General features: G+C 45.3%; 1 protein-coding gene across 1 annotated transcript; it reads right to left on the bottom strand.

The window, feature by feature from the left end:
• Positions 1-151: 151 nt before the first annotated feature.
• On the bottom strand, positions 152-25,254 carry LOC146021169 (NXPE family member 1-like). Its single transcript, XM_083154969.1, has 6 exons — positions 25,079-25,254; positions 17,861-17,966; positions 12,627-13,342; positions 6,275-6,333; positions 1,601-1,819; positions 152-757 (listed from the first exon to the last, which is right to left on the bottom strand). The coding sequence occupies exons 1-6, from the start codon at positions 25,252-25,254 to the stop codon at positions 213-215; spliced, it is 1,821 nt and encodes a 606-aa protein (XP_083011095.1). The 3' UTR covers positions 152-212.
• Between the last annotated feature and the right edge of the window lie 1,593 nt (positions 25,255-26,847).

Here is a 26,847-nt window from a genome sequence, read left to right as displayed (position 1 = left end):
ATCGAACAAATGACCATTGGGGACACGCATCAGATGGGAATCGCTTGCCCAAGTATGCTCCTTACATACAATCGGTTGAAATTGCATTGAAATTGGAGGAATTGAGCCCAAATTGTTCTGGTGTATATCCAGCATTAAAATGTTCCTCATACCTAAGAGACTCTCAGGAAGGGTTTGTTGCTTGAAAGTTTCATCCTAGGCAAACTCGTTCATCAACAAGCAAATGTAAATGTTAGGCTCATAATACTTGCAAATGTGGCTCCCGGAGGATGTACTTTCGCTGTGGCTGAAGCCACCGTCATGTCCCAAGCATCCACAAAGCCAACGTTGATCCCCTGGAAAACTTCCCTTAGCACCAGATACTGTGAATAACCATGAAAGTCACCAATTCTTTCAACAGGGACCGCGAGTTCTCTCGTGTTCTCAGTCTTGATGATGACTTTAGTGTCCGGGCTCCGGAGGAACAGTCGTTCTGTAGCTCTACGGATGTTAAGAGCCCGTTTAATGTAAAGTTTCAGAGGAAACTGTCTAAAGTGTTGTCCCATTGTAATAACAATGATCGTGTCCTTTCCACCGGCAAATTGGTCGATTTGCCGACTCGTGTACATGTCCTCCTTGAAGTAGTAGAACATGAAACTCTCTAAGGGGAACCCATGTCTTTTGTATGAGATATACATTTCTTTGTCCATGTTGAAAGCCTCAAGTGTCTTCTCCCAGCTGTGCCATCCACCTTCACGGTAACGAAAATAGTTTGCTACTGTTTAGATAAAAGAAAAAACATGCACTTGGTTAGAGCAGTATCGGAAATATCTCATAACTTCCATGTGTTCAGACCGAGGGTCAGATGTATCAAGCTTCAAAAAGTTATAACGTGGAGAGTGATAAACAGCCAGCCATCAGCTCCTGTCTGACATGTTACAACCTGGGTTTGAAAAATGACAGACAGGAGCTGATTGGCTGGTTGTTAATCAATCACCACTTTATCACTTTTTGAAGCTTGATACATTTAGCCCAATATAATTTATACAACAGCACCGCGATCCCCAACATACTTCCATCTGCTGATAGGCAATCTGTCAGGGAATTGGGCAAATTCTGGGGTAGATGTATGAAGCAGTGATGAGAGGAGAAGTGATAAAGTACCTGGGGGGGAGGGGGGGTGCTCGCACTACCGCTACTGCCCAGGGGGGGTGTGTGTGCTCGCACTAACGCTACCGCCCGGGAAGGGGGGGGTGTGTGCTCGCGCTACCACTACTGCCTGGGGGGGGTGCTCGCGCTACCGATACTGCCCGGGCGGGTGTGCTCTCACTAACGCTACCGCCCGGGGGTGTGTGTGCTCGCTCTACCGCTACTGCCCGAGGGGTGCTCGCTCGACCGGTACTGCCCGGGGGTCGGGTGTTGCTTACATATTGTTCCCAGACCCGGTGGTGCTGCTACTGCCGGGGGGTGGGGAGGATGGACGTTACTGCCAGGGCGTGGGAGGGTGAGCGCTACTCACCGATGCCTAGTCCTGCCACCGGTCAGCTCCAGGTCCCCGCTGATGCAGGAGTCGGGTGGCGTCATCCTATGCGGTCGCAGCAGTGCATTATTTAGAACTTACTTTTGATGCCCTCAGTGAAGTGCATGATGAACTGGCGTAACGTTGAGTCTCCGATGAGGAAGAGTCTCTTTCCTTGCAGGCATTTAGAGAAGTCCTCACCAGTTGTATAGGTCATCATGTTGCAGTAAACAGGGTTCCAGTTGTTATTGAGAAAGTATCCACTTGGGATGGGAGAGTCCATTCCGGTCTGACATTTTGGTTTCGGAGTTAATGATGAATCTGAAGAAGGGAAGACACCAGATACGGAATTAAAAAGAAATATCCCAAAACATATTTACTTTTTGTAAAGTAATGTATTAAGTGGTCTCTGTTGGGAAAATGTGCTTTATGAATGGCTGTTTTAAGTTTAAAATTGGAAGAGGTTAAATTTTATCCACATAAGCCATAAAACAAACAGTGTAGTTCTTTTATTTAAAAAGGGAAATTAGCTCAATACATCAGAAGGTTCCTCTTCCCTCCCTTCCCTTCCCTTCCCTCCTACCATTACTGTATCTCTCATCTATAATTTATATGGCTAACAAAAATCTATACCACCAAGTGCTCCATCACTTTGTCATCCATGATCTGGCCGCTCCTGACTATTTTGTGGGTAACTTGCCCTGTTCCAGTTTTTTTTAAGTGGCAATCATTTATATGGAAAAACGAACCTGTAGTTTTGCAGTGTAAATGGCCGCTTTAAACAAACCAAAAAAAAAAAAAAACAGAACTCTCACAACATCTTGGCTAACTAACTATACCTCTTTCACACCAGAAAATGCAGGGACTTACCCTGGAAAATGGTCCCTGGATCATGCAGGGACATTCCTGGGCTGGCCCCTTCCACACCAGCCTAGTCCCTGCATTTTCTGGTATGAAGGGGGAGAGATAGTCCGGTGGGCGGACGAAGGGGGGCGGTGACAGGCAACGGCGTGGTGTGTGTGTGGGGGGGGGGGAGGGCAGCGACATGCAGCTTCCCCCTCTGCCTCTCCTTGGGCCTGACCTGCTTCATTTCAGATGACACCGGGGACACCACGCTGTGTCCATTGATTGAGAGCGACAGCAAGCCAGGATACCATTCACACCAGCCTGTATCCTGGCCTGGCTCCAGGAGCAACCCTGCTTGCTAGCAGGGTTGAAATCCCAGCAAATTTTCCTGGGAATTTGACCCATGAACCATTCACACCCGTGCTAGTCGCGGGTTGTTCCCAGGGCTACCCTTACTAATCCCGATTCTGGCTACCCCACAAATGCTAAATGGCCCCCTTGTTGATACACTACTTATTACTACTTTACTATTTCTGTTTCTGAGTGCTTAGGGGGTGAATGGGATATCACTCAGTCTCCATCAATGTGTTTCAAACATATGGAGAGCAGCAGCATGTCTTTCTGACACACCCAGCACTCCATTAATATTATCTCTGTCTCCCTCATCCACTTTGCAGGATACTCTCATCCTTCTGGAATCCACACTGAGGGGCAGGGCCTTTTCTAGCGGCGGACAAGCCGTGCAGCCGCCCGGGGCGCTGCATGGCTTGTCCGCCTCTGTTAAACAGCCAGGGCGCCCGGCAGCTCCCCCCACGCCACTGGCTTCCTTCCTCCTCCTCCTCCTCTTTCCGTCTGCCACAGTTGATTTCCCAGGGGAGGGAAGGGGAGTGCATTGCGCATCTCTCCTTACCCTCACTATGTCACTGGGCTGTCAGCCAATCAGAGCTCATGGGCCGGCAGCCAATCAGGCAGCCAATCAGGAGCCAGTCCTCGAGGTATGATTGGCTGACGGCTCAGGTACACAGGGAAGGGGAAGGTGAGATGCGCGATGCACTCCGCTCCCCTCCCCTCCCCTCCCCAGGGAAGCAGCAGCAGTAGAGATTACGGCAGTGGCGGGGGATTGGATGGGGAGACCCGGAGGCAGTCGTGAATTGTTGCTTCTGGCACTTTGGGGGCACAGGTTTGGCACTTTGGGGGCATATGTGTGGCACTGTGGATGCATATTTGGCAATGTGGGGCCATATGTGTGGCACTGTGGGGGCATATCTGGCACTGTGGGGGCATATATGTGTGGCACTGTGGGGGCATATATGTGTGGCACTGTGGGAGCATATCTGGCACTGTGAGTGCATATGTGTCTAAGTCTATGGGGGCATATCTGACACTGTACGGGTATATATGTGTTTCACTGTGGGGGCATATTTGGCACTGGGGGCATACCGAGCACTATGTGGGATATATGTGTGGCACTGTGGGGGCACATATGGCACTGTGGGGGCATATTAGTAAACAGCATCAGTAGGCAGCTATGGGGCATAATGTGTAATGGGCATTACGGTGTGGGTAGTATTGTGTAATTGCCATCACAGTGTGGGGTGTAATGGGCATCACAGTGTGGGGTCTAATGAGCATCATGGTGTGCGACATAATGTGTAATTGTCATCACGGTGTGCGGCGTAATGTGTAATTGTCATCACAGTGTGTGACGTAATGTGTAATTCTCATCACAGTGTGCGGCGTAATGTGTAATTGGCATCACGGATAAATAGTGTATAATGATTTCAGTAGCCTATCATTGTTTGGCCTTGATCTGTGAGGCGTACTAGGTCACTGTGTGGGCCTTTATATTTTTATGTCACTGTGTGGCCTTCAGCTGGCCAACTTAAGTGCGGGAGGACAATGACAATTCCTGCAGTAACCAATGTCTGGACATGCAGGTTGCAAAAGTGAGATGTAAGGTAATTGTTTTCCTGCTAGACCACGCCCCTTATATTAAGCCACTCCTTCGGCACGCACAATTTCTTCACTCCCTGGGGCGGGCGCACATGCTGAGGGGCTCCTGCAATTGTAATTTACTAACAAGAGCCAACTTGTGTGAGACAAGGACAGCAGATATTATATTATACTATATAACTACCCTATATACAGTGGATAGTTGAGACACGCTCACTGCTTCATCTACACCCACCTGGATGGATGCAACAAGGACCCTCCACAAGGTGCAGGGGGAGAAGGAGCTGTCCCACACTGTTGGGTGACCTTTTACAAATACCATCCCGCTGTCTCATACAATGGGTCTTATTCAGATCTGATCGCATTACAAATTTGTTCTAGAAATGGGCAAAACCATGTGCACTGCAGGTGGGGGCAAATGTAATGTGCAGAGAGAGTTAGATTTGTGTGAGTTATTTTGTTTCTGTGCAGGGTAAATACTGGCTGCATTAGTTTAATTTTTGACACTGCAATTTAGATTTCTGCACATGTTACATCTACCCCATCTGCAGTGGGGAAGGACCCACATCCTGGATCAAAGTAAAGTGGTCCATACACTAGTGGGATTTGGCCACTTTTCACCCTATTCAGGGATGTGAAATCATGTGAAAAGTGGCCTGTCACATGCATTTGACATCTGATCTGATGAAAGGCTCTGTGCGCATGCGATCGGAGATCAGACGTGCTGCATGTATGACCTCCGACTCGGACAGTCTCCCGGGACCGGGGAATGGGAATGTAAAAGAAAGTTCCCAGGCAGTTCAAGAGACATCGCCTGCGACTTGCTTCCACAGGGAAGTCGCATAGTGTATGGGGAATATTTATTTATTTAGTTAGAATACTCATGGGGGAGGCAGCAGGACACAGCCAACACTTGGCTTCTCCACTAAGGTCACAGCTGATTTCTCCACAGTAATTAGGAAGGAATGAAGATAGTAAAAAACTAATTTAGGTACTTGTTTCCTAGCACGGCGCCACCGATTTTAATTGTGTGCAATCGGGTTGCAAAAATCTGGCCAATCGCATCGCATGCAACCAAATTGCGATTGACCCGACCGACCCGATTTTTTACATTGGAAACAATGTTAAATGGTCACTGAGTCCCGATTTTACATTGGCCCCAATGTTAAATGCCCCCCAGGCCCCATTTTTCATTGTATGCCCCCCCATTGTTAACGCCACGCCACGATCAACGTGAACCTGAAGCGTGGCTAGCGCAGCGAGCTCGCGAGGGGTGGCGGTACGCGCCCTCCGACCTTTTCATACCCCCACTATCCACGTTGGCATGGAGTTGATTTTATATAGTGTGGCGAGCGCAGCGAGCCACCGAGCCCGAAACTTGGTGAGCGGACGCGCATTTCTTCACAGGTATTACGCGTCCGCTTGCCTCGCTGTGCTCGCCACGCTATATATAGTCAACTCCACGCCGACGTGGATAGTAGGGGTATGAAAAGGTCGGAGGACGCGTACCAACGCCCCTTGCGGGATCGCTGCGCTCGCCACGCTTCAGGTTGGCGTTCATTGTGGGGTGGCGTTAACAATGGGGGGGCATTTCACATGGATATACAATCAAAAATTGGGTATGGGGGGCCATTTAACATTGGTTCCTATGTAAAATCGGGTCCATCGCATTGGTCGCATTGTATGCCATTATAATGGCATACAATGGACCCGATGTTACATAGGAATTTAACATTACATACAATGCTTACAATGTAAAATCGGGTCGGTCGTGTCGGTTGCATCGCATGTCATTATAATGGCATGCAATGGACCCGATTTTACATTTGTCGGGAAACCTCAAAAAAGCCCGAAATCGGGTCGGTCGGGTCCCATCGCATACCTTAAGTTAAGGTGTGCGATGGGACCCGATGGGCGCCGTGCTAGGAAACAAGTACCCTAATTTACTCTAACTTATATCACATATGTACAACTTACTTTCACATTTTGTAACCATTATCTGCATGTTGTGGGCAATCTCCACACCAATATTTGACCTTAAAGAAATTAGACAAAATCAGACACAACCAATACATCGATCTCAACCTCTGTGGCCAAATTGGGCACAGATCTGGGGCCAAATGTAATAGGGTGAGAGTTTCAGAAAGTGAGAGAGTTTGGGAGAGTTTTCCCATGTTTTTTAAAGCAGCAATCAATTGCATGGCAAAATCAAAAAAAAGGGGAAAACTCGCCCAAAATCTCTCACTTTCTGAAACTCTCACCCTATTACATTTGGCCCCTGGTGTTTAATGATCAGGCCAACATGCCAAATTTTTACCTTCACTGACCGCTACAGATGTGTCCTCAAACACCTATGGCACTATTTACTAAGTCTTGGGCGGAGTTAAAGTGGACAGACATAAATGTCACACATCAAACTGATCCGTGTAATCTTATGCTGTGTACACACTGTGAGATTTGACATTCGATTTTGACTATATAGTCAAAATCGCATGCAGATCGTATGCTGATCGTAAGCAGATCGTATGCTGATCTCACATGTTTTTTACCTTTCGATGCGCGCTCCCGGGACAGCACAAACCCAGATAGTCAGGGCAGCAATGACTATATAGTGGAAATCTAATGCAGATAGCATGAATTGTATGTAAATAGTACAGAGTTAGTGAAGATTGCATAGCACTCAAATCTTAAGTCGAATAGCAAGGGAATCTCACCGTGTGTATACAGCATTAGTTCTGTTTCCAGTTTGCTTTATTTATGCAAATAATGGGGCATGTTCAGATATAGAAGGAGATGCATTTTCTTTATGTAATGTAACTACAGCACAGGGGCGGGCTGGGCCAGGGTGCCATGTGCCCCCCGGGCCACTTTCGTTTACCTAGTGCATTGGGCCACTTTAAAATGCAGGAAGTGTACAGCAGCCGCGGCAGTCACACGGAAGGGAGCGAGTTGCCGAGAAGCAGAAGTGAGAGAGTGCTAAGCAGCGTCAGGGGAGCGGGTGCCGAACAGCAGCTGACTTGGAAGAGCCAGCGTGTCGAAGCGACATCCTTCTCTGACTCCTCTCCGCTACCTGCAGTGCTGCAACAGTTGAGGCTCTGCATCTGCAACGAAGAGCTGCAGCAGCGAAGCAGAGTCTTTCTGTGAAGAGCCGAACCGGTGAGCAGGGGCCCTGCTACCGACACGCAGGTATCCACAGAGTTGGATTAAGGGAAGGGGGTTTGTTACTACAGCTAAAATTATATATATATATATATATAAATAAAATAGGACCTGAGCATGCTAAGAAGAAGGGAGGGGCCCCCTATCTGAAGTGCTCCAGGTCCCGCCTAACACTTAATCTGGCCCAGGGTACTTGTCCTGTCAGCGCGGATCCGACATTAACCACATCGCTTGCGATGCACTCTCTGTTACTGTGCCACTCACTCTCTCACCAGACATCTGGATGTGGGACCAGTGCCCAGTCCACAGACCCCCCCCCCCCCCCCCGATCCCTAGTGGCCTACTCAGCACCTTCTAATTGTCTGAATTTCCATACATAGATATATTTGTGTATATATTTGTGGATACCACATATATACAGTATGTGTATGTATATATATATATATATATATATATATATGGGAGAAAAAATGTAAGATCATGCGCTGAAATACAGTCCAAAGTCACCAGTAAATAGATGGCCCTTTTTCAAGGGAACTGGGCACCACAGACCAGGGTAGGAATGCCGCACTCTCTCTATAGTGGAGCCTCTGGAACCCACAGAGGATGTAGATCTAGGAAGGAAAGTAGGGAGAGAGGCGCTTCATGGTGCATTAAACGAGTAACAGTTTAATGTAAAAGAGAAATTCTCCAAGGTAAAACAGAGTCCAAGACTCGTACCATAAAACAGAGCACTGTGGACTGGATACCACACGATTCAATATATAAAACCAAAGGCAAACTGCTCACGATCAACCAAGCACGGGTGTCCACAAACGACCTGCAGAAAGCTGCACCGCTGGCTTGCAATACAACGATCAGGGACGTCACGGACCACCGGTGGTAGAAAGCAGGAGCAGGATCAGCTGGAAAGGCACGTCGTAGGCCACGCCCTGACGCGTTTCGTCGTAAGACTTCGTCAGAGGGCGTGGCTACTACGCGTGCACGACCAGCCTATAACGGCGCCGGACCTGTCAATCAAAACCGGCCGGCGAATGGGGACCGCCCCTATGTAACAGTACGGACAAAGTCAGCACTTCTGCCTATGTAACGAGCAGTGTAGAATTGCCACTTAGGCAAACAATCCACTCGACTACAGAACGAGTGGACTAAGTCCATATATAGATATAGATATAAACGGAGTAGACACCACTACAGACTAGCTGTGAAGTGATTTTTAGAATAGGTATCCACATGGTAAATTAACTAGTGGACTCCTGTGAGTAGATGAAACTGAGCAATTTTTACAAAAAAATACACACATATATTTATATGCTATAAAGCCCATAACAAGCCACAAAGATACAAATACATCTCAACAACATACAAATACAATAAAAAAATTAATTATAACAATTGGGTATAGAAAATGAATAAATAATTAAAAACATATATATGTCTATAATTGCTACTCGGTACAATCAAGAATGTACATATAAACACACCATTTTTAGTAATATTTAGAGTACATCAAAAAAGGAGAAGAAGAAAGAGAGTCCCCGCTATGTTCCAAAAGATTCACACAGAGACCCAAAATACTGAAGCACAATTCATATTTTAGGGAGGGTCAATTAATAAATGGGGTAATCTCATAACCCTCATTGAGACCTAGCGGAGTTAAGGTATTTAATCGCAAGATCCAAGTAGTTTCCCTCTTTAATAGAAGCTTCTTATGGTCACCACCTCTCTTCCCATGTTTCACTAGCTCAATACCTTTAAACGACAGACTGGATGGGTCAGAGTTATGAGCCTCTTTAAAATGTCGGGAGACACTATGATTCAGGACAGAGTGCTTAATGTTGCGGATGTGCTTAAGTATACGTATTTTCAAGCATCTTTTTGTTTTGCCTATATACTTGAGTCCACATCCGCACATAAGCATATATATAACCGATGTAGAGTTACAGTTTATAAAACTGTTAACCTTCAGGTCACACCCCTCTATACTGTCACCCTTTCTCATTGAAGGGCAAACTTTACACCTATTACAAGGGTATGAACCACGTATGCTTAGAAAGCTACTGTTGGACCGTTTATCAACCAAGGGTTCAAGCTGACTCTTGGACACCATCGATTTGATTGTTTTGGCCCGCCTATAAATCATTTTAGGGGCATCAGGGATGTGTCCCCCCAGTATAGGATCAAGTTTTAGCACATTCCAATGCCTTCTGAGGATACTATTAAGTTCTTTTTCTTGCGTGTTATACTGTGTAACAAAGAACGTATCACTGGATTTGGTTGTATTAACAGGGACATTGGTCAGGGTATCGGTACCAGATGACTCGGTATGAGCAACAATGGAATTAGAACTAAGCAAAGTGCCCCTATCCAGGGCTCGTGATCTTTGAAGTCCCCCTTGTACAATCCTACTCGGATATCCTCTCTTCTCAAACCTGTCGACATATATTTTGGCTTGCTCCTCAAAGAGAGCCGGGTCAGAACAGTTCCTCTTGAGACGGAGGAACTGAGAATAAGGAATATTATCCTTCCAGGCCCCTAGATGGCAGCTTGAGTAATCCAAATAACTATTTGCGTCGACAGGTTTGAAAAAAATAGACGTTTGGATTTTTTTGTTATTTGGAAAATCACTTACGTCCAGTTTTAGGTCTAAAAACTCAATTCTCGAGGCATGAAAAACAGAAGTAAATTTCAAATTGAAAGAGTTGACATTAAGGGTGTCGACAAAATGGCAAAATGAAGACTCGTCACCATCCCAGATGATGACGATGTCATCTATATACCTCTTAAACAGTATTAACTGTAATACTGTTTAGTATTTTGGGTCTCTGTGTGAATCTTTTGGAACATAGCGGGGACTCTCTTTCTTCTTCTCCTTTTTTGATGTACTCTAAATATTACTAAAAATATTACTAAAAATGGTGTGTTTATATGTACATTCTTGATTGTACCGAGTAGCAATTATAGACAATTATAGACATATATATGTTTTTAATTATTTATTCATTTTCTATACCCAATTGTTAATTTTTTGATTGTATTTGTATGTTGTTGAGATGTATTTGTATCTTTGTGGCTTGTTATGGGCTTTATAGCATATAAATATACAGTATGTGTGTATTTTTTTGTAAAAATTGCTCAGTTTCATCTACTCACGGGAGTCCACTAGTTAATTTACCATGTGGATACCTATTCTAAAAATCACTTCACAGCTAGTCTGTAGTGGTGTCTACTCCGTTTATATCTATATCTATATATGGACTTAGTCCACTCGTTCTGTAGTCGAGTGGATTGTTTGCCTAAGTGGCAATTCTACACTGCTCGTTACATAGGCAGAAGTGCTGACTTTGTCCGTACTGTTACATAGGGGTGGTCCCCATTCGCCGGCCGGTTTTGATTGACAGGTCCGGCGCCGTTATAGGCTGGTCGTGCACGCGTAGTAGCCACGCCCTCTGACGAAGTCTTACGACGAAACGCGTCAGGGCGTGGCCTACGACGTGCCTTTCCAGCTGATCCTGCTCCTGCTTTCTACCACCGGTGGTCCGTGACGTCCCTGATCGTTGTATTGCAAGCCAGCGGTGCAGCTTTCTGCAGGTCGTTTGTGGACACCCGTGCTTGGTTGATCGTGAGCAGTTTGCCTTTGGTTTTATATATTGAATCGTGTGGTATCCAGTCCACAGTGCTCTGTTTTATGGTACGAGTCTTGGACTCTGTTTTACCTTGGAGAATTTCTCTTTTACATTAAACTGTTACTCGTTTAATGCACCATGAAGCGCCTCTCTCCCTACTTTCCTTCCTATATATATATATATATATATATACACATATATACATAATGGTGTGTGGCACAATGTGTAATGAGTATTATGGTCTGTTGTGTAATGTGTAAGGGGCATTATAATGTGTGACATATTGTGTAAAGGGCATTACAGTGTACAGCATAATGTGTAAGGGGCATAACAGTGTGACATATTTCATCGCTGATGCTGGTTACAAGACTTGTCTCACCTCCCCACCCACTCCTCTTTCCCCTCACCACATAACCCCGTCATCTCTTTCCCTCTTGTCCCCATCACCTCCCCCCTTCTCCCGCCAGTACCTCTCCTGTTACCTCACTCTCCCTGTCGCCTTCTGTCGTCTCACCCCCTTCTCAAGTAACCCTTGGCCACCTCACCCCCTCTCGCCCCCCATTACCTCACCCCTTCAACCCCCCCCCCCCCCCCCCCCAGCAACTCACCCTCTAACCCTTTGTTCCCTCACACCTGGTCACCTAACCCCCTCTCACACCTCTGTCACCTTACCCCCAGTCAGCTTATAGGCGCACCCCCTTTTAAGCGACCACACCCTTTTTTGGGCCGGTGCTCTGTACTCGCCCCCTAGGCTAAAAGTTGCCAGCCAGCCCCTGCTACAGTGGGTGGGGTGTATTACAGGCAGATGCCTTCTACTGCCGTTGGGCTCTGACCTGAGCCCTAGGAGGCAGCATAGGATCACTTTGACACTATTGGGTAGTTTGCACGTGGAAGCTTGTAAGAGAAAATCCTGCCCTCTACCCTCCCTCTAAATGGCATATAAACGGATGGCCATCAATACCCCCTCCCTGCCCCCAAATGGCATCAAGCTAATGCCAGACTACTTCCATCTTTGCAGGAACTGTTCAGGCTTGTGCAGTCAAGACAATTACCTAACACAGAACCTGGCCTTTTGAGAGGGGCTCCATGACTTTAGCAACAGTTTATGAAAGGAATGGGGAACCTTTGACCCTCCAGCCATTGTTAAACTACACGTCCCAGCATGCCCTGCAGCAGTTTTAGCATGGCCAAAAAGCAAATCTGTAGCAGGGTATGCTGGGATGTGTAGTTCAACAACAGCTGGAGGGCCAAAGTTTCCCTATCCCTAGTTTATGAGGACACATCTGAATCACAGTTGCCCATTCGTTAGCTGCCCACTCGTTAGCTGCCCACTCTGGGAAAGGCAGCCATATCAGTACAGCAACTGAAGGAGTGGGGCATGACGCAGTGTGACAGGCCACGGATGGGGGCATGAATTCAAGAATAGACCATCAAAGCCACACACCCGCTATGTAATGCCGAGATTGCCATTATATTGTAGACTACTGTATATCATACATCATATCCTTAAAAGTATATTGTAGACAATAAGACTGAATAGATACCATTGGAATAGCTGCTTTTCTCCAGGAGTAAGAAATGATGCATGAATATCCACCGCTCTCATATCTGTCAAACAGTCGCATGGGAGGCCCTGTGGTTTGATACAGTAAAATACCTCTTCATAGACTTCATCTTTGTACTCACAGACTTCTTCTGTTGTATCCAGCTGAAAGCCGCAGGTAGAGACGGCTTGCTTACCAAGGCTTACATAATGCCCCTGAAAACCAATAACTCCCAAACTGGAATGTCTCGATCTCCAAAGAGCTGTGATCCCTTCGCTGGGGTGCCACAACAGAGAGGAGACTGTAACTTTGCCTGCCCAGTACAAAGGAAAGTGGACATGGTATGAGCCATTGTTGAAGTCTTCCACTCTCCCGGACATAGAGGCTCCGAGCTCTTGGGAGAACAATCTCGGTCTAATGAAGTCTCCTCCGTAGGTCTTCCTGTTGCCCAAGTAATTGTACATATCGAGCTGTACCACCAAGTCCTCTCCAACACAATACTGTGCCCTGGGGTTCACTATGGAAGCCTTACTGTGTCTCCCACTTGTGCTTGTATTAAGGTACGAAAATGGGACATGGGGGAAGAGACTGTGAATTTTGTTAAACACTGCATCTATCTGAGATTGCAGATCGCTCTTCCTTGCGTTATCCTCCTGAACAGTAATATTCTCTTTGACTGGGGCAATGCACGGTCCAAGCACATGTCTCAGAGAATCCTGCAATATAAAAAGAAAGATATTACATGTATTTACAGTATTTGCTGTAAAAACCACAATGATTGTATACTGTGAAAGTAAGTTGAATTTGACTTTAGAGTTTTGTTGGGGTAGAGATTTATTGCACATCTGTACATTTTATATAGCATGGTCCATACAATGATACATAGGGGTTAATTTACTATCGAAGTGGTAATTATTCTGAAAAAAATGGATTGACTGTTTAATTACAATGGCAGTACTGTGCATATTATACCAATCACTAATACCAGCAGGACATTGCTTAATGTATGCATGCACTAATGTTTACCCAAACAGGATAACATCCCGCTATCCAACCTACTACTAACTTTTAATAATGTACATAATAAGATCCACTAACATTGCATATATCCAAGAGAACTAATATTAATGATCACTCTAGCCCCCACCACCTTTGAAAACCCATGCAGTTCCTGTTCCCTGCCTGGGGTGTCGCTGTCTGCTGTGGTGTTTCTAGCACGGGTCTGGTTTGCATATCAGTGCTGATATACAAACCACACTGTGCTAGAAGCACTACAGCAGACAGCAACACCCCAGGCAGGGAATAGGAACTGCATGGGTTTTCAAAGATGGTGAGTGCTAGAATGAACACTAATCCTCAGATCAGTGTAGTTACTAAAGATTCATGATTGTTATAGATTTGAACTATGTATTATTTGTTTTGATGTATACTGTACCGGATGGTATTTATTGTAGGGTCAATTTATATTGTGTATGTTTACTATCTTAGTAAAAGAAAGTAATTTATTCAAGCACAGTTTTTTCTGTCTTTTTCTTTGTCTCGATCCGTGTGGGTTGAGTATATATCATCTATATATGTCTAGTGTCCGTGAGTCTCCAAAACACTGCCTCTGTTGGCAGAGAGTGAAATTACATCTCTTTCTTACACATGCACAAACACAGAAGGCAGCAGACTAGCTTTCAAAGCTTTTGCTTCGAGCGGGCTTACATTTTATATATGTATGTGAGACGTTTCTATATTGCTGTATTACCTGTGACAACTAATTGAAGGCTCAAAAACAAAAATTGGATGAACTCCTCTCTCTGCTTCACTGAATTGGGGATCAATATAATATATATGTCAAATGAGGCCACCAGTGAATTAAAAAAGAGAAGATATGGCTGTGCGCGGTAGGGTACAGTCTGGAAATTATACATTTACCGGTGGCCTCATTTCTTAAGGCCCCCATACACTAGTGAGATTTGGACCAAATCTCATGTGTTTGACGCGGTCTCGTGCGCATTAGATCGGAGTCCGAGGTCAGATGGGCTGCACAAAAGCTAAATCTTATGTGCAGCCCAAAGCTGGGCAGGGGGATGCTGGGAACCGACAGGGGGACGCAGAGCTGCGGCCGGGGGAATCCAAGCCTGGCTTCCCATTCGTTTATATGGGTTTTTTTTGCAGCTCGGCTATCGGCTCCTGGCTCCCCCTACCTGGCTTTCTGTGACACCTCCCCCACCCGGCACCTGGCTACCTCTGCTTGCAGCTCCCTTGCGATTTATTACATGCAAAACTTGGCCCATCAAGTGCCTAATCGTATTTGAGCCTTCCTGGGGAGCTGCCGTGGAAATCGGATCCGATTTGGCGGCCTTCAATCTATGGAACTGTTTCCCTGACAATTAGTGTTGTCAGCTATTTTTTTTGTATTGGGTGTCAAACAGAACTCTAAAGAAGTGTTGGTAGTGGAAATAGTCTGCAGTAAATCACCATAACCCGTCTGTCCAGTTGTCTTTTATCTAGGATGGAGTCGGTCACTGGTTTCAATAGATATGCCAGATAAAAGACTTGTTATTAACTGTACTAAGAAAACTAGACTTGATTTGTCTATACGCAATCACATCTCTACACACTCACATCTCTTCACAATCACATCTCTGCACAATCGCATCTCTGCACAATCGCATCACTGCACAATCACATCTCTACACAATCACATCTCTGCACAATCACATCTCTACACAATCACATCTCTACACAATCACATCTCTACACAATCACATCTCTGCACAATCACATCTCTGCACAATCACATCTCTGCACAATCACATCTGTACACAATCACATCTCTGCACAATCACATCTCTGCACAATCACATCTGTACACAATCACATCTCTGCACAATCACATCTCTGCACAATCACATCTGTACACAATCGCATCTCTGCACAATCACATCTCTACACAATCACATCTCTGCACAATCACATCTCTACACAATCACATCTCTACACAATCACATCTCTGCACAATCACATCTCTGCACAATCACATCTCTGCACAATCACATCTCTGCACAATCACATCTGTACACAATCGCATCTCTGCACAATCGCATCACTGCACAATCGCATCACTGCACAATCACATCTCTGCACAATCACATCTCTACACAATCACATCTCTACACAATCACATCTGTACACAATCACATCTCTGCACAATCACATCTGTACACAATCACATCTCTGCACAATCACATCTGTACACAATCACATCTCTGCACAATCACATCTCTGCACAATCACATCTCTACACAATCACATCTCTGCACAATCACATCTCTGCACAATCACATCTCTGCACAATCACATCTGTACACAATCACATCTCTGCACAATCACATCTCTGCACAATCACATCTGTACACAATCACATCTCTGCACAATCACATCTCTGCACAATCACATCTCTGCACAATCACATCTCTACACAATCACATCTCTACACAATCACATCTCTGCACAATCACATATCTGCACAATCACATCTCTGCACAATCACATCTCTACACAATCACATCACTGCACAATCACATCTCTACACAATCACATCTCTGCACAATCACATCTCTACACAATCACATCTCTACACAATCACATCACTGCACAATCACATCAGGCCTAATCAGGCCTGATTAACTGCGCATGCACATGGGCCACAATGTGCATGCAGAATACCTGGCAGCGATTAACCCCTTCAGTGGTGGTTTTTTTTTTGGGAGCGCTCTCCACTGGGCGAGTTTTTTATGGGGAGCGCTCTACACTCTCTCCCCAGGTCCGGGCAGCGCCGCTGCACTGTCAATCAGCGGCTGCCCGGACCTGCGCCCCTGTCCCCGGCAGCCGGCTTATCATAAGCCGGCGCCGGGGACTTCAATACAAAACACATAGAAGAGGGGGGAGGAGGAGAGAGGAGGAGGCGCCACAGAGGGGAGGGAGCCGGGCAGCGCTGAAGCTGCCAGAGATCAGTGATTGAACTCAGCAGCGCAGCCCAGCTGTAAACAGTGGCAATCCCTAGAATTTTCCCGGGCTTGAGGCACAGCGCGGAAAATTCTCGGGATTGCCACTGAAGGGGTTAAAGCCTGCTGACCCCTGCATAAAAAACTAATTTATACTCACTTCCCAAGGGTCCGGTGATCGGTGCTCTTCTGGTGAGGGTTGTCGGTCCTCGGGACTCACTGCTGCTCTGTGATTACCAGCAGTGGGGAAGTCACAGTGTGTGTGGGGTTACTCGTCATGAGGAGGGGTGTGCCAGCGGGGGTGATAGTGTTGAGATGTCAGCTTCTAACTGCCATGTTACAGGTTGTGTATAAAAATGGCAGTTAAGGCTGACTGGTTGGCATTTTATTGCTTTACACCAAGTGTATTCAATGGGGAATCTAGGGCCTTATTCTGGTTCACTATTTCTGGCAAATTTTTTCTTAGATGGACAAAACCATGTGCACTGCAGGGGGGGCAGATGTAACATATGCAGAAAGTTAGATTTGGGTGAGTTATTTTGTTTCTGTGCAGGGTAAATACTGGCTGCTTTATTTTTACGCTGCAATATAGATCTTACTTTGAAGTAAAACGCCACCCAAATCTAACTCTCTTTGCACAAGTCACATCTACCCCCATCTGAAGTGCACATGGTTTTGTCCATCTAACAAGGAATTTGCCAGAAGAAGTGAACCAGAATAAGGCCCTCAGACCGTTGGAACGTCACGACAGTCAGAATCCCGGGCCATTTTTGGTCAGCTCGCCTGCAACTCGACAGGCAGAATTCAATGTTCTGCCTGTCGAGTGGCGAAAAGTGGGCACGTCAGCTGGAAACGGCTGTGGATTGCTGAGAAACGGCTGTGAATTCAACAATTCATGTCCGTTTCCGTCAAGACAGATCTGACCTGTTTTAAAGTCGGATCTGTTGTCAAAATCGACCTTCAATTCTGTCGGAAACGGCAGCATTGAATAGGCGGCCGCCGCTATTTCCCCTGCCGGAAATAGAGGTCAACATTGAAACCCCCCCCTTAATCACTCTCTAAGGCTTACAGCAGTACATCTGCCCCTAAGAATGAAGCCAATACTTTCTTCTTGTATACTTCCGATCTTTCCTATCCCCCTGAACTCAGGGTCCTATTCAAATAATGTCTCTGCATAAGAGAGCTCCAAAGCCGATGTTTAAAGTACGGCTAACCCATACAACGCAAGACATCTCTCACCTGAAGTATGCTCCAGTGAATTAGAAAGCTCAGCAGAAAAAGGATGACGAAACCCAAAAGGACTCTGTTCCTTGCTACAGCCATCAGTTTGTACGCAAAGGTCGCCCTGTAGAAGAAAGATGAATTTACCAAGGTCAAGTGCTCTTCTACATAGCATAATAACCATGTCATAGTCTGATGTCTGCTGATGTCATTCAGGGTGGTCCAATAGTTTATATTGGGGAAGATGTATCAAGCCTAGGCAAGAGATAAAGTGAAGAAGGTGCGGAAAGTAACCAATCAGCTTCTGACTTTTATCTAGCACAGTCTTAAAAATGACAGCCACATGCTGATTAGTTGCTTTGGAAAATTACTCCACTATGGGCCCAATTCAGACCTGCTCACTGAGCTGTGAGTGTTCGGAGCCCAGCAAGCTGTATTATTTAACCTGGATGTTCCTGCGAGACTGATGACATGACACCTGTCCAGAGGCATAAGTCTGGGAGGCAATGGAGTAATCTGCTGCAGGGCTCCTGCTCCCAAGCGGAGCACCTCTCCTCCCCTGCGAGTTTGAATCAGTTAATTGAAAGCCATCTATATCTCTTCTTCAGCTGACTCCCCTCCTAAAATAATTTTTTCAAGTGACACACCCTGTATAAGAACCCAAGACCTGTGTTACTGGAGACAGACACCTTACTGATTGAGCTATTTGGGGGCACCAATGTTTATTTTGCCTCCGGACAACTAGGGCAAACTAATGCCACTGCTCCTGTCCATGTAGCTCTGTTCCCTGCTTACAATGCCAGTAATCTTGGAAGCAGTTGAGAAGCCACACCCACCCCCTACCCGCAATGACACGAACACGTGCCAATGCCCCTGTACTGCCTCCTGTTGCGATGCCATGCCCCTTGTATCAACCACCCAGCTGCCCCATACGGGGTAAGTAGGATTAAAGGTCTTTTATTACATACTGAAACCAAAGTTTTGCTAGCTAACTTGTGTTACAGTATTTTCTGGGTGTATAAAATATACTGTATATATATATATATATATATATATATATATATATATATATGTATATATATATATATATATATATGTATATATATATATATATATATGTATATATATATATATATATATATATATATATATATATAGGTACAGGATAGGTGCGGCACTCAGCTTTCTCAAAGAAAAACGACAATACAGTGTCTTGGTTCGATCACCAAGACACTGTATTGTCGTTTTTCTTTGAGAAAGCTGAGTGCCGCACCTATCCTGTACCTACAATTTGCTGCACCATCAGCTGTGAGGGCACCAGCGCCAGTACTCTCCTTCAGCTTGGAGTGCCGGTCCAACCGTATCCTGTATGTATATATATATATATATATATATACACACAGTATATATATATATATATATATATATATATATATATATATATTTTAATTTAGGTCAAAAATTATCCAAAAATGTTCTGGGGGTTGATCTCAGCAACTGTGCATACAGCATAATGTACGCCCGGTCGAGCACTTATATACATTGTACCAAATAGAGTTCCTTAGACACACTGCACTAGGTAAAGGTAGACACACCATGCCATGTGGGCATAATGCCCCCTACGCAAATAATGGCCACAGGACTAGTGCCACTTATGGATACAATGGGGGAAATTTACTAATTCGAATATGCCTATTTTAGGCATATTCGTAGGCAGTCGTATGAAAATATGACTGTCTACATATATTTTCGGCATTAACTATGCCAAAATTACGTAAATTCATATTCGTGTTCATGGCACATTTGTATTCGTATGTACGAATACGAATGTATATGCCATCGAAAGAATACGAGTAGAAACTCACCATTAATTTGAATGGTGATTCGATATTTACTAAGTAGCCGTATATGATATTCGTCCACTAATTAGTGGGATACGGCCGTTAATTGCTGGGAAACTATACCTGGAATATACAACTTATTAACCGTATTTGGCAGAAGCCTGCATGGATCAGTCACAAGATTGGTTCTCATGGGTTCTCACAAGATCTCTTCTAGTTATCACCCCCTTCACTTTGATCATTTGTTTATTATTACGTTTCTGACACATTGGGTGACATTCTATGGGATGAGATTTGCGTTTTTTGTCGTTAATTAGTAAAAAAAATGGCGATATCGCATTTTTCCTTCAAAACACATATTTAATAGGATGCGCTAAGGGACAGAAATCGCATATTATGTGCGTTAATGCATGCTGACCAAAAGTGCGTGATAAATTCACATTTTTATCGCATCCAGGTGTTTTCGTAAGGAAAAGTATACAAATCGCTTATTTAATGCAATGCGTTTTCGCAAATCACACTTTTAAGGTGACTAATATTCGCACTTATTTCAGACCAGGTTCTGTTTGGCGAATTAGCCAGAACCCTGCACAGATCGCAATGTTCTGTGCAGGGTTCTGGTGTAAAAAAAAAACAAAAAACGGTTAAAATAAAAAAAAACGAGCGCGGGGGTCCCCCGCCAGAGCATAACCAGCCCCGGGCTCATTGAGCCGGTGCTGGTGACATAAAATCAGGGTCCCCGACAAATAGGGGTCCCCTTGATTTCATGAAACCAGCACCAGGCTCAAGGTCCGGCGCTGGTTCCCAAAATACGGGGGACAAAATGACTAGGGGTCCCCCGTATTTTAAGAACCAGCACCGGACCCAACCAGCCAGCAGGGTAATGCCACAGCCGGGGGACACTTATTATATAAGGTCCCGCGGCCAAAGCATTAACCCCCTGGCTAGTCAGCATGGGCAGGGGTCCTGGGGAAGTGGGGACCCCCCCAATGAAGGGGTCCCCCCCCTCCAGGACTTACCAGCCCATGCTGATAGTCCGGGGCTGTCCCCGATGCCCCTGGGCGCTGGGCATCGGGCTGATGGATTGTGTAAAAAAAAAAAGAAAAACTATTGTTTTCTACTGGCGAACTATGAGTCCCAGCAAGCCTACCCCGCATGCTGGGACTTGGAGAACCACAAGTCCCAGCATGCTGGGCATTAAAGGGCCCGCTGGCACTTGTAGTTCTACAGTACAAAAAATAGTTAAAGAAAACACACTGACACCCTGAAAAATAAAAGTTTAATACACACATAACACACACACACACACTGATACTTACCTACCTTGAGCCCGTAGGTCGGTCCCTGGATCCTGGGTCTGGGCTCCGGGGCTCCAGGGCAGAATAGTCCGGTTCCGGGGCCTTGGTCCTGGTTCCGGGGCTGGTCCGGGGTTCCGGGGCTCCTGGGCTGAAGAATCCGGGGTCCAGGATCCGAGGTAGTCCCCAGGGGTACCTAAGGAAGGAAATCCTACTCACCTGGTCCCCGGTGACGACCTCGGCATCCTCTCCGGCAGAAGCGCTGCTCCCATCTGGTACCTGGCTCACAGGACTTTCACAGGCGCAGAGATGTTTCTTCCTCGGCGTCTCTAGTCAGAATGATTTCTGGCCAATCAGGAGCCGAGAAAGTCGGCTCCTGATTGGCCAGAAATCATTCTGAATACAGACGCCGAGGAAGAAACATCTCTGCTCTAGATGCGCAGAGATGTTTCTTCCTCGGCGTCTGTATTCAGAATGATTTCTGGCCAATCAGGAGCCGACTTTCTCGGCTCCTGATTGGCCAGAAATCATTCTGACTAGAGACGCCGAGGAAGAAACATCTCTGCGCCTGTGAAAGTCCTGTGAGCCGGGTACCAGATGGGAGCAGCGCTTCTGCCGGAGAGGATGCCGAGGTCGTCGCTGGGGACCAGGTGAGTAGGATTTCCTTCCTTAGGTACCCCTGGGGACTACCTCGGATCCTGGACCCCGGATTCTTCAGCCCAGGAGCCCCGGAACCCCGGACCAGCCCCGGAACCAGGACCAAGGCCCCGGAACCGGACTCTTCTGCCCTGGAGCCCCGGAGCCCAGACCCAGGATCCAGGGACCGACCTACGGGCTCAAGGTAGGTAAGTATCAGTGTGTGTGTGTTATGTGTGTATTAAACTTTTATTTTTCAGGGTGTCAGTGTGTTTTCTTTAACTATTTTTTGTACTGTAGAAATACAAGTGCCAGCGGGCCCTTTAATGCCCCGCATGCTGGGACTTGTGGTTCTCCAAGTCCCAGCATGCGGGGTAGGCTTGCTGGGACTCATAGCTCGCCAATGCCCATCAGCCCGATGCCCACCGCCCAGGGGCATCGGGGACAGCCCCGGACTATCAGCATGGGCTGGTAAGTCCTGGAGGGGGGGGACCCCTTCATTGGGGGGGTCCCCACTTCCCCAGGACCCCTGCCCATGCTGACCAGCCAGGGGGTTAATGCTTTGGCCGCGGGACCTTATATAATAAGTGTCCCCCGGCTGTGGAATTACCCTGCTGGCTGGTTGGGTCTGGTGCTGGTTCTTAAAATATGGGGGACCCCTAGTCATTTTGTCCCCCGTATTTTGGGAACCAGCGCCGGAACTTGAGCCTGGTGCTGGTTTCATGAAATCAAGGGGACCCCTATTTGTCGGGGACCCTGATTTTATGTCACCAGCACCGACTCAATGAGCCCGGGGCTGGTTATGCTCTGGCGGGGGACCCCGCGCTCGTTTTTTTTTTTTAATTTGCGCTTTCCTGCAAACGTGCGATTTTCAGACATGAAAATCGCACATTTTCAGGACTAAAGACATCACACCACTTCGCCGCAAATCGCACCACTTCAAACTTTTCAGCCTCCAAATCGCATCACATTAAATATGCGAATTATGACTGAAAAATGCGATTTTAAAAAGTGCGAATAGCGGCGATGTGGTGCGCTAAAAAAACATGCGCATTTATCTCAAAGCATAGAATGTCACCCAATGTGTTCAATTTCATTTTATGATACATGAACACTACACCGATTGATTTATCTACACATATGATTTGGAGTCAAGCGCCATCATTGTTGTTTTCTTGAATACAGTACTTTACAAAGGAGGTGTTTCCAGTGATCCTCCATCAACTGTGAGGCAGCAAGGACTCCTACAATGCCTTGGGACATTCTGTTCTTTTTGTTTGTTTAATGGCAAAGACTGTCCCAATGTCCCTGCTTTGAGGGGAGGCACGTTAGAAACAAGAATAGGTTACTATTATTTCGAAATAATAATTGTAGAGAGCGCACTGAATAAAAAAGCTTATATCACAATAATATTTAATATAAATGATTATAAATAAAGTAAAAATAAAACCACATTTGGGAAGCCACTGAAACCCAACACAGTTCAGGTAGTGTAAGTGAAAGTCCGGGACTCTTACCCACTAAAGGAAGATGGAATGTCCAATTGCGGGGAGCTTGTATGGCAAATGACAACTGTAATGTCCTTGAAAAAGTCCATAAAATGTGGTTATGGGCAATTATGATGAGTGGACTGATGAAGGGGGGAGGAGAGGGTAACGGTATGGTGCTGAATAGTAACTTGCAGGACAACTCACTTGTTTGTATAGATGACCCTGTGCTACAACCGGCAGATGATGGTGATTAGCCGGGAGCACGTCCAATACAGGTGCTGTGATCGAACACCTTCTCATCCACCACCGTGACGCCCCTTGGGGAGAGCCAACGGCGGGAGTGACAGGATACCTGCCGCACTCTGTGGTGAGGTCTACTGCAAGTGGTACCTCTCGGGGGTCCCATTGATGGTGCAGATCGGTCAGGGTTCGCCGCAGGTCGCCCTTCCGCTTGTAGGTGACAGCCCCGAGGGATGAAGGTGGAAAGCAGATGGTAGAAACCAGTGGTGGGTATAAGTGGGTGCCAGTTGGTCCTCCCGGTCTTAACGCGTTTCTCCGTCGTGGGATCAGACGGTTTCCTCAGAATATGTGGGAGCGTGTCTGGCTGCCCATTTTAAACGTGAACCAACCAATCTGTGGCCAGACTTTAATTACATCTGTACTCAGAGCACGCCTTTAATTAGGGTAAGAGCCCAGTTTGTGTGGCATGAAAATATCGTTATATAAAAGTCCATTATTTTACTTTTTTTCTCATTATACACAATATCACATAACATTACAATTATATACAATGTAATAAAAATGGCAACTTTGAAGGTTACAATGTATCTACTAATCTACTCATCTATTTTATTTTCATTGTTACTTCATTTATTAGCTTCATGTATTTCTAAAGCTCTCTCTAGTAACATACAAAGCCAGTGGCTCAATGGTAGGGATGTGGACTCCCAGCAGAAAGCACATTTTAGCTCCTGGTTCGAATCCCATCAAGAGGGCAGATAGAATCTATTATTTCTAAAATATTTTATAAATGCTCCGTTTTACATTCGTTTGACATTCATTTGACTAGTATATTATTTTAATACGTTATTTTTATATTTATTTTTAGTGGACATTGTGAAAATCCTTAATTACATATTTATATCAGATGCAGACGTTTACATAAGTACATCCTGAGTTTGTTGCTCTTTAGAACATAAGAAACAATATTCCCTGGTAAGAATTGCACCTACTACGCATTATTAAGCAATGGCAACATAAATTCCTAACGTTTAAATAATAATAACAGATAAATCATATTAGAAAAAGAAAGCTTAGAGTGTTCTCATTTATTTAGATAAACACCGTATAGATTACCATAATGAAAATCCTACAGTGGGTAATGGCCCACAGAAAAGGGGAAGGATCAAAGGGCATAAGGGATGTAGTGGAGAGCATGATACTAAAAGCTGTCAGAACGCATAAGTCTAACCTTCTGATGAACTAAGAGCAACACTACATAAATAAATTCAGACATTGTTGAGTTCGATATTATCGTTAAGGCCAGCTGGAAATAGCGTGCCCAACGAAAATACAGTATGGATATGTTTTTTAATAAATATCATGTGCTTAATTCAGTGTGCTCTCTACAATTTTTATTTCTAAATAATAGCAACCTATTCTTGTTTCATTGGGTCCCTCTGTGGGTTTCCACTGGGAGCTGCCTTTTTAATACTTTGTTTTTTGCCCTAATTATTTAATTAATAACCATCTGAGCCCGATCTCCATTTTTTTAAGTTAGAAACCTGATGAACATTGTAATAATGTTTTCCTGCACGTGGGAAGAGTGGACAACAGGCTGTGCACGGGAGAAAGGGGTTAAAAAGGAGCAGCCATTAACGGCTTAGGCGCAGTTCTCCTCAGGAGATTTGGAAAGCAGAGCTATGCAGCCTAAGAGCGGTGGTGAGTGGTGCTGGAAAGGAGAAAGACGCTTACTGGAGAAACTTCCGGATTTCAGCGGGTCTTCTCCCTTTTAGTGTGGTCACAGCAGCGGGACTCAGATGCTTCGGCAGCTCCAGTGAGTGGCAGCGGGTGTTACGATACAGGGAGTGACTCTGGTAACCTAGTGCCAACTCAGACTGGTCAGTGGCCCTATCCTCTAGCCTGACCATATTGGCTCCGTCTGGCAGGTGGCCATGGACTGTGGGATGCTAGGCTTCGCCTGTAGCTGCCACGGCTGAAAGGGTGAGTTAGGCCCGCCCAAGCTCCGGTGCAGCCAGGTGTTAGGTGGTGACAAGCCCACGATGACCGCCAAGGATAAGTCCAAGAGGTACAAATCCCTATTGCAACACAAGTATGGGGTAAACAGATAAATAGACACTGGAGTACTGAGATAATGAAACTGAATCCAGCAACTCTGTCGCAAACAAAACCAAAGCCAAACGACCCTGTAGCAACCAAGTGACCTCCTCACAAACCGTAAAGTTGTTCCCAGCACAACTTTAAGGGGTTAACCCCACACAAATCAAAAAAGAGGAATAATGCCCAACCTCCACTAGGAGGTTGGGCATTAACTAACTGACATGCTAAAGAGATGTCAGCAAGTGCAGCAGGCTCAGGCAGAAAGGAATCAGCAGCACGTCCCAGGACAATCCTGCACAAGGCACAGGAAATTGCAAACCAGAAAACAGGAAGCTTTCACCGGCTCTGCATTGCTGGGGAGAATGCCTTAAGAAGGACATATATGTCCAACATGCAGAGTGTTTATTGTCATGTGCATTACTATGCTTTTTAAATATGCAATTTTTTAATCATTGCTTAGAGATTCATTTCAATATTATCAGTTTATTAAAAAATACATATCTACTGTAATAGATCATCCAATCCTTTATTCAAAACACATTGCACTTTTTAAAACACATATCATCTTCAATAGCGCTGCTTTAGAACCTTGTGTTCTATCTCCAACAGCCTCCATATAGCCTAGCAACGCCCTGGGACCACCTCGCATTAGTCACAGCCATTAAAGAAGGGCATAACAAGAGCTGAGTGATAGACAGCCCCGAAAGCTTACAAACACTTCAGCCTTATCTTCACATCACTCTGCAGTATAGAGTTGAGGAAAGACTGTATTAGTGAAGAGACAATATTGGTTAGCAATATTGGTTATACTGTGCCTCTTTACACTAACGAGCGAACACCTTGTTGTTAGGACTCAACACACACTACAGTTGCAATGGCTGCTACATATACATGTGAAAAGAAAGAGGAGTAATTTATTATAGAATAACATCTCCAGTTCACTATACTAACATTATCTGTGATAAGTCTGTGCACAGTGAAAGTATTGGAAAAACACTGACAGTTTATAACACACAAAAACGATCACAGTGATTACCAAGGATATTAAGGAATAATTCCTTTCAGACAAGATTGTAAAGATAGTGCTTAAAAGTCAATGGTCTCTATTTGTTCTAATTCTCAGCGCGTATTGGAATAAGGAACTGAACACTATAGTTTAACATTTATTCCAGAGAAGTACAGCAAGGCAGGTCTTTTATCGATAGCTAGCATGTTAATTTATTAGTAAAATAAAGTATCCATTTCTGTGACAGCTTTACCTGAGAAAGCACATCACAATTGGCGTCACACGATCAGGATCTGGACAGAAATACAAAATGTCATCTGATGAACAAAACAAAGAACTGGAAGAGCGAGAACAGGATAGTGGTGTTTCGTCAAGTGTACAGACTGAACCCATCAAC

The sequence above is a fragment of the Crinia signifera genome, chromosome 7 (genome assembly GCF_055691185.1).
Source record: "Crinia signifera chromosome 7, ASM5569118v1, whole genome shotgun sequence".
NCBI lineage: Eukaryota > Metazoa > Chordata > Amphibia > Anura > Myobatrachidae > Crinia > Crinia signifera.
This window is presented reverse-complemented; position numbering and strand designations above follow the sequence as displayed.

Coding starts and splice junctions, on each gene's coding strand:
- LOC146021169 (XM_083154969.1), bottom strand. CDS start 25,254: ATGGTCAGGCTAGAGGATAGGGCCACTGACCAGTCTGAGTTGGCACTA. Junction 17,967..25,078: donor GAAATCCGGAAGTTTCTCCA/GTAAGCGTCTTT, acceptor TTTCTTCTACAG/GGCGACCTTTGCGTACAAAC. Junction 1,820..6,274: donor AATGGTTACAAAATGTGAAA/GTAAGTTGTACA, acceptor TCCCTTCTTCAG/ATTCATCATTAACTCCGAAA.